This window comes from Osmerus eperlanus, chromosome 19 (assembly GCF_963692335.1).
Source record: "Osmerus eperlanus chromosome 19, fOsmEpe2.1, whole genome shotgun sequence".
Classification (NCBI taxonomy): Eukaryota; Metazoa; Chordata; class Actinopteri; order Osmeriformes; family Osmeridae; genus Osmerus; species Osmerus eperlanus.
In genome coordinates, this window is record NC_085036.1 from 1,123,438 (window position 1) to 1,131,513 (window position 8,076).

The 8,076-nt window shown below is 40.4% G+C and overlaps 1 protein-coding gene across 1 annotated transcript; it reads left to right on the plus strand.

Moving 5' to 3' along the window:
• upk3b (uroplakin 3b) lies at nucleotides 1–4,164 on the plus strand. The gene is made up of 6 exons (XM_062485539.1): nucleotides 1–214; nucleotides 1,032–1,199; nucleotides 1,405–1,627; nucleotides 1,726–1,808; nucleotides 1,955–2,084; nucleotides 2,198–4,164. Exons 1-6 carry the CDS (start codon nucleotides 151–153, stop codon nucleotides 2,430–2,432), a joined length of 903 nt encoding a protein of 300 aa, XP_062341523.1. The 5' UTR covers nucleotides 1–150; the 3' UTR covers nucleotides 2,433–4,164.
• The last annotated feature ends 3,912 nt before the right edge of the window (nucleotides 4,165–8,076 follow it).

Consider the following 8,076-nt stretch of genomic DNA (forward strand, 5'->3'; position numbering starts at 1 on the left):
ATCCACCTCTCAGCCCGACACTCCCTGAGTGTGATGCACTCTACCAAAAAAAAACCCTGGATGGGGTAGGGAATAATTTAACATTTTAACATTAACAAGACCAGTGACTTTCTTGAGAGCAGTGAGGCTGTGAAGTGTGCATGTGAAGAAATGGCATTCCTGTCATTAACCTACGTGGTACTGTGCCTTTCTATCCAGACTGGCATGGGAAAAAGTGAGTACCAATTTTAATATAAGCAATTTGTTATATTTTTACCCTGTTGATGTCAAAAGTATTTATTCCGAATGATTAAGGATATCTTTGAGAAGGAGATAGCAGCTTATTTTATTATTGCATTCCTGCAATGTTCATATGGAACTATTTAAAACAACACAGTGTTCATGTAAAGGCAACTGAAGTAATTTATTTATAATAAATGTAGGCAATTACAAATAAAAATAAAACATATTTTTAAATCTATGTGTTTCTGTTAAGTATGTTTCACAAGATTTCTCATATAAATCCCTTTTGTATGAATTGATGCAGTACAAAAGAATACATGACAACATTATAGTAATAATTTAAATTAGGTACAGAACTGCTGTAATCAATTCTGAGGGATGGGTTTGAACTTGAAAATTACGCAATTGGCTTCACCAGAGACACACCCAAATAAACGGTACATACGATGAGAAAGAATCTCACTGGTTGAGCCAGTATTGAAACTGGCCTGTTATTCAACCCAACAGGTACACTAGGTTCTAGAAAGGAATTATGTGAACACAATTGAATCAATAGATGGATAATAGAGTTAAACATGAAAGGGATTAACAAGGTGGGGTTGGATTTGAGAAATAGTGACCAAACTGGATGTAGTTAGTAGACTGAAACGATTTTAAAATGAATGGATTTTCAGTATGTGTCATAAAAACTTGTCACAGTTTTTTAAATACTGTATGTTAGTTATGTATTTGAGGAATATTTAATGGTATATTTGACCAAAATCTACTACTGAGTTTCCTGTAAACATTTCTCATTTGTTCCTCTGCAGTTGAATTGGTGGACTATACTCCTATATTAACACCTTACGGCCTTTCTGGGAAATTGACCACAAACACAGCCACACTGACACAACCAAGCTGTTACTTTGACAACGTAACCAGTTTGCTCTGCAATTCTGTTCAGTGTGAAATATGGTTGGTGTCGGCAATAAATGAAGGTATTTCTTGAAAATCTTTTTTACCAGGGATGAATTCAGAACAGTATTGAGATTAAATTGCAATGTTGCACTAATGGACAACCAATAAATTAATTAAATATCAATTTGGAGTTAAATACCTTTAGAACACGATTCAAGAATTTCAATGTGGTAATGTACACTTACAATGCACAATTAATTCACATTCAACACATTTCTACCATAGGAATAACCAATTTCGATGCCGACAAGACAAATCCAGACATTGTCAGCCTGTCTCCATATCCAACAGCCTTCTCTTCCAAAAACTATTTCCTCACCTTGGTTGGTGTTAAGATGGACTTTCCCTGCCCCCCCACCTCTGCAACAGGCTACTTTAGAGTTGGAGCTGAGGGTAGCTGCTCCACCACCAACTGCAATGGAGAGTTACCTGTTGGTTCAACTGCCAGGTAATATCCCCCCTTCTTTTATCCTAGTGCCTCCACCTTGGAAGGAAGTATATCCTGAAACTAAGAATTGTTTTTCAATCGTTATGTTTTGCTTCCAGATTCAAGTATCTCCTTATCAATCCATCAAATGGGACTGTTCTGGCAGAGACTCAGTGGTCTGACGACATCCCTCTGTACTATAGTAAGGGAAACTGTTGATATATTGACAATTATTTTGTTTACAAACTGAATCTATTCCATGCATCTATAATATCAAGCCAAGTATAATTTTTTTATCAACTCAGCATACATTTGAAAATTAAAATAACAACTTGTGTTCTTCTCCAGTGAAAGACCCAAGCACTATAAATGACAGCCTTGTAGGAAGGTGGGCATCCATGATAGTCATAATTTCAATCCTGTGTGTGGCTGTGGCCTTGCTGCTGCTACTACTTCTAGCTATGCTCATTTACGCCTGGTGAGTGTTATAGATGGACCTTCTACACTGACTTTGTTGACTAGCATTCTGTAACATGTGACCAAACGTACTACAATGACTTGTCCTCTGTCTTTACTCTTATGTCACGACAGTTGCTGTCGGCAAGAGAAGCAGACAATCCAAAATTCTGACTCCCTGAGCATCCGCAAATATGACACTCACCACTTTAGGGACCAGGTCAATCCAGCCTATCAGGGCGAGATGGAGGGATTCTCTCGTCTCAAGGCTGAGACTCCCACCAGTAGCCAGAACCCAGTAAACCTCACTAAGCTCAAAAGTGGCTCTGACAATGATCTACCAAAAGCTAAACCTGCCACAGAATTATAGTGATATAGTGATGGTCATGTTGGGACTGTTTCTAATGTAAGGTTGTGTCATTGAATGCATTGGAGACAGTTTTGGTCAATGTTTATGGAATATATACAGTACAAATGTTTCTTATGAATAAAGGCGTAGGATTCACTTCAACCATTGGGGGGTGAGGTGGGGTGGGTGGGGGCACTATACGCTACAATTGGCAGGCATGCCATTATTGGGCAGGGGGGAGAGTGTAGGTCAATTAAAGGTAATCTCAACAATTGGGGGGAGGGGTGTCTCCCTGTCTCCCCCTGAGTCTGCAACTACATAGGGATACTAATAATACTCATTTATACTATACGTTTGTGTATTTCTTTGCATATGTCATCATAGCCTTACTAAATGTTCATGGAAGGTACTGATGTAGGGCCAGTAAAAATATGTTGCTTTTCCAGGAATGCACTAAAAATATACTTGCAACTATCAGCTATGACCAGCCCTGGCTACAAACCTGGGCTGCGTTTCCCGAAAACGTTGTAAGCCTAAGTTGATCGTAGAATCCATCGTACAACGAATCTTAGTTTTACGGGCTGTTCCCAAAGACATTGTACTTAAAGTGTTTCTTGAAAATTCGTAGCTCTTGAAAGCGCATAGATTAGCCTACTCCTTACGAGCATGTTTGGGAAACGCATGTTAGAAATATCAATGGTTTCGTTTTTTGCTCGATCGTTGCTACGATCCATCGTTATCGGGAAACGCACCCCTGATAGGTAGGGGGAGACTGGGTATTTGCTTTGGCACCTGTTCACTGAATTATTGACCTAAAGTTCTCAAACTTTAATACAAAGTACCCACATTTGTTTACTTCAAATGGAACCAATCTGCAACAATATGACCCCTTGAGTTGATATCAAATACATGATGTTCCTTTGATACAACCTACTCCACTATCAGGTTGGCACTACACATGCTGGGGTATGTTGTAACAATTAGAGGAGTTACAAAAAACAAAAACAGAGGACACACCTCCGTTATGCTTCAAGAGGTTTCTTGAAATAAACTTGAGGCCAGTATTAGGCTGGTTGGCTCTGGACTCTTCACTGACAGGCTGAAGACAGGCAGATTTTATAAAGAAGGTAAACCAGTCATCTTCTTCTCATCCCATGTTTGTGGGTATATTATGTCATATATTCCTGCTAGTTGACATGCAAACTTTCTGACTTAAAACAAAGTGAGTACATACTGTAGACACAAACTTATGCTAGTTGACAATTTTACTCTGGTCTCCAGTGGCTAACCTGTAATAGGCTTACCTCACGTGGAGTCAGTCTGCAACACAGGTCTGCTGTCTGAGTCAAATTGTCAGCCAACACTTCCTCCTGCATCTCAGAGAAAACGTTGTCGCTCACCCTACGCTGGGAAGATTACTGGAACCCTGGTCTCTCAGTTTCTGCAGTTATTTACAGTATCAGATCCCATGTGCCTTCACAACAGATCTGACTGACTACGGGTTTTTTAAGCATTGGCAGGCACATCTCTGTCAGTCTTTCTTTTCCACTGCCTAATAAACTTCAAAACTTAATTTCTGTAAAATTAGTCAAAAATTAAAAGTGTCAATTGGGATATTCGTAAAACCTTTTAAAGATGTGGGACAACCACCCAAAACCATGTCAGCCATTGTTCAGATAGTAGTTTGGTTTGAAATTATCAGGGGAAAATGCATCACATATTGTCTGAGAAAATAAAATGTAATCTCATAAAAGTCTTGTGATTTTATCTTCAATCGTATGATTACTAAATCAAATATAATATTGTTATAGTTTGTTTTACACCCGGTCTTCCCTACAAGCACAGGGTTGTAAAAACTGTATACCTTTTTTTGGACATATTATAGGGGTGTTACATGATGACACTGTCATATTTTCTGGGGGCATCTGTTTTGTGTTGTTTACCACCATCGAGAAACTTTGAAAAACTTCAGTGCGTCAGTCAGTTTGTCACCAAAGTAACCTACAGCTATGGGTCTGTGCGTAGAGTTCAACTTCTTAAGAACATATTAAAAAAATTATCAAATATAATAATAGACCAGGTGCCTTGCAGTGTGTGTGTGTGTGTGGGGGGGGTGTTAGTAGGTGTGTTCGACTTCAGCCGGCTGCAGCCTTCAAGACTGACTTGAAGCAGTGAATTCTGGTTAGACTTTTTTTTAGAAAACCGAGCGCATTTTCTCAAGAGCAACTGCACGGGTTCTAATGAGGACACAGCTATTTCATGATTGTCCAGACTCACACACGGCCACTTTGACGCGTTTTGTATTTATTCTGACACCTTCAGTTTCGCCAATGCTCAAATCCGGACCAAACTGTTTAATTTAATTAAATATTTGTTGAAGAAAGGGTTTTAGTCCGCCTCTTCACTAATGGAAAGACTACGTTTAATTGAGTTCTGGTTGTATTATCAATCTGCAGGTTGGAGAAAGAGTTTAACATAGCCCAATACATAAAATTACAAATTTCAGTGGGAACGCCCTCCTCTACGGGGAACGCCCTCTCCGAGAGCCCCGGAGAGCTCGACGTGCACCTCCTGAATTTTCTAACTGTCGTAATTTCGGATAGTTATGGATACCCCCTTGGCTGTGATTGGTCAGTATTAAGAACCACTTGCGTTGGGCGGGGGCGGGGTTGCCGTGATAAACAGGACGAACAGAATCCTTTGACCGCCATTGCTGTAAGTTTTTACAAATCATATTTCAGCTAAACAGTACATGTAAATCAGCATCTGAATTAAAATGTGACGAGAAATGGGCAGTGTAGTTGCTGAAAATAACGCTCTTATCGCTCTGGATAAGAGCGTCTGCTAAATGACTAAATGTGCGTATTTTATTGATGAAACAGCTAATTTGTAAATTTGCTCCGACTTCTCGATAACCTAGGTAAATAAACACTCGACGACGACTTACAAAAAACCGTTGCGCCACCTACTCCTCTGGCGGTGAATTGTTTTCAGCACCCACAGCCTACTGAGAACCATAAATGCAGTCTATCCGTCCGTATCTGTCCGTATCCGTAAGCGGAGTCGGAAGCATATTGCGGCCTTAAGGCCGAATTATACTACTCCGACTCCGTTCCGGACAGACAGACAAACGGAGTCGGACAGATTCGTTGAATTAAAGTACTCAGAAGGCTGCGGGAGCTGAAAACAATTCACCGCCAGAACAGTAGGTGGAGCAAAGTTTTTGAACCAGAGAAAAGAACTAGAGAAGAACAATGTAAGCACTTTTGTAAGAAATTCCTAAATTTCCCTTGGGATTAATAAAGTATCCATCTATCTATCAAGAACAGGCAGTTGCTCTGTTAGCAATATGAAAATTGCACTCATACAACTACACTTACTTTAGGGTGACCAGATTTGATTTTTGGAAAGGGAGATACCCTTTCCAAAACTTGTAAGGGCGTAATAGTTTGTGAAAGACCCAGAGAAAGACAAATATCCAGCGAGGCAAAATCCCGGACAAATTTGGAATCCCTGCCGGACGCATTTTTTAGGTCTCGAAAAGAGTACATGTCCGGGTAAAAGAGGACGTCTGGTCACCCTAACTTAATTACTACCTATATATGCAGATTATTTAATTTAATATTCCTCACTCCTTCACCCTTTAGGAATCCTGTTAAATTTGCCTGAAAACGCCTAAACAGCATACCCAAAGTAAATTGAAAGCTGTTCTTGAACCATTTGGAGTACTTGCATAAAAATGGTCTCTTTTGAAAGGTGACACTCTGAAGTTATTTCCCCTGTCAGGACCCCTGTCAGTCCTACTGGTATTGAGTAATAGAAGTTTGAACACAAGGAAAGTTAAAGTTTCTATTTCCGCCTATATTTTTTTTGAAAACAGAGGCCTGAAGAGGCCTAGAGGTGGTATGTATTAGCTGGAAGACAGAATTGGACCACAGCTTGAAGCCTAACCCAATTCAAATCAAAAGTCAAACATAATACCACAATATATTCATATTTGGGTGTGCTCACCATCAGGCCCGTAAATATTACCCCCGCAGCCAATTTGAATTACATGGGATGTCTTATTGTCTTGTCTGTGTTTCCAGAGTTGATATAAAAATAAAGGAAAGTATATTTAATTGTGCTTTCTTTGTTAGCTAGGTAAGTGACATGACGAAGTAGGTCAGATGGTCACACAGACCGGCGAGCCCGCTGCAAATAGGTAGCTAACTGTAACGTAGCGTAGGAAAAATGAAACGCACATTTAAAAGCGGTGCCCAAAAGCGGCATTCAAAACAGAAAATTTCTGAATTAAATGCCAAACTTCCCAAAATTACAAATTTCTTTTTCGACCAGCCGGTGAAGGATGCACTCATCTGCCAGAAGAGACAGGTATTGTACTGTTTGCTATAGCTAACATTACTGTACCACGTAGCTAACGTTAGCCTATACTTTGACAGCTGTACTGCTCTGTCTGTGTTGTGTCAATTCTACGACTACGACAATTCTACGTTTAGTCAATTCTACGACTGTTAAAGGTAAGTATGTTAATAGTTGGAGGCAACGGGGGACGGGTTGTTTCCATCCTTATTCTTTAAGTATAACTTATTTTAGAGTTCTCTTCCCCTGGAACAGATTTCATGTTCCAAATGAGGGGGGCTGTCGCTGTCTTGGTGTGTGGGGTTGCATCAAATTCCCCTTTTTTGCTCTGTTAAATTGCTGCACCAGTCCACACTTGACCGGTGGGGATCTCATTCTATTATGACTGTAACTGTTAGCTGCTCATGGCATTCTCTAATCCCTGCTCTCCTCTCTCTGTCCCCCCCCACACACATCCCTTGTGGTGTGGGGGGTTTGAGTTGTCAGCACCTGCCTGGTCATCGGTCAGCCAACGCTGGACCTGGTCGCGAGTCTCCCGGTCCTGTCCTACATCTATAAAGTTGAATAATGGATTTTGGTGTTTTAAAAACCCATCAACACTGTATGACTATGTTTAGCCTGTGTTCTGCTCCTCTCTCCCACCAACCGTCTCTGGAGGAGGGGATCCCTCTCTGAATTGCTCCTCCCAAGGTTTCTTCAATTTTTTTTTTCTCCTGTTGAGAGTTTTTTGGGAGTTTTTCCTTGTCTTCCTTGAGGGTTTAGGTTGGTTGAGGGGCAGTTCTATGGGCATATGTGAAGCCCTCTGTGACATGCTTGCGTGTAAAAAGGGCTATACAAATACATTTGAAAAAACGCTTCCTAGCGTTAACAGAGCCTCCTTTCCAAGAGCCAGGAAAATTAGCCTTGCTCCTTTATTGACTTCCTATCAAGCTGACAACATTGAAATGGAGTGAAACTACAAAAAAAAAGAGAAAGTAGAAAAAGTGCTTAATTATAAAATATATGACATAACTGACATTATTAGCAAACATGATAACGTATGCGACAGTAGTATCGTGCAGTTGCAGCGATTGCGTTTGACTATTTAAACATACAAAAAACATAATCAAAGTTACAATAAGTCATTGTATTTCAGTTATATACATATTATGATCGTGTAAAACGTACAGTCATTGCTTTCTACAAGATTCCATCCATCATCTTCCGCTTGTCCGGGGGTCGGGTCGCGGGGGCAGCAACCTAAGCAGGGAGGCCCAGACTTTCCTCTCCCCGGCCACTTCCACCAGCTCTTCCTGGGGGACCC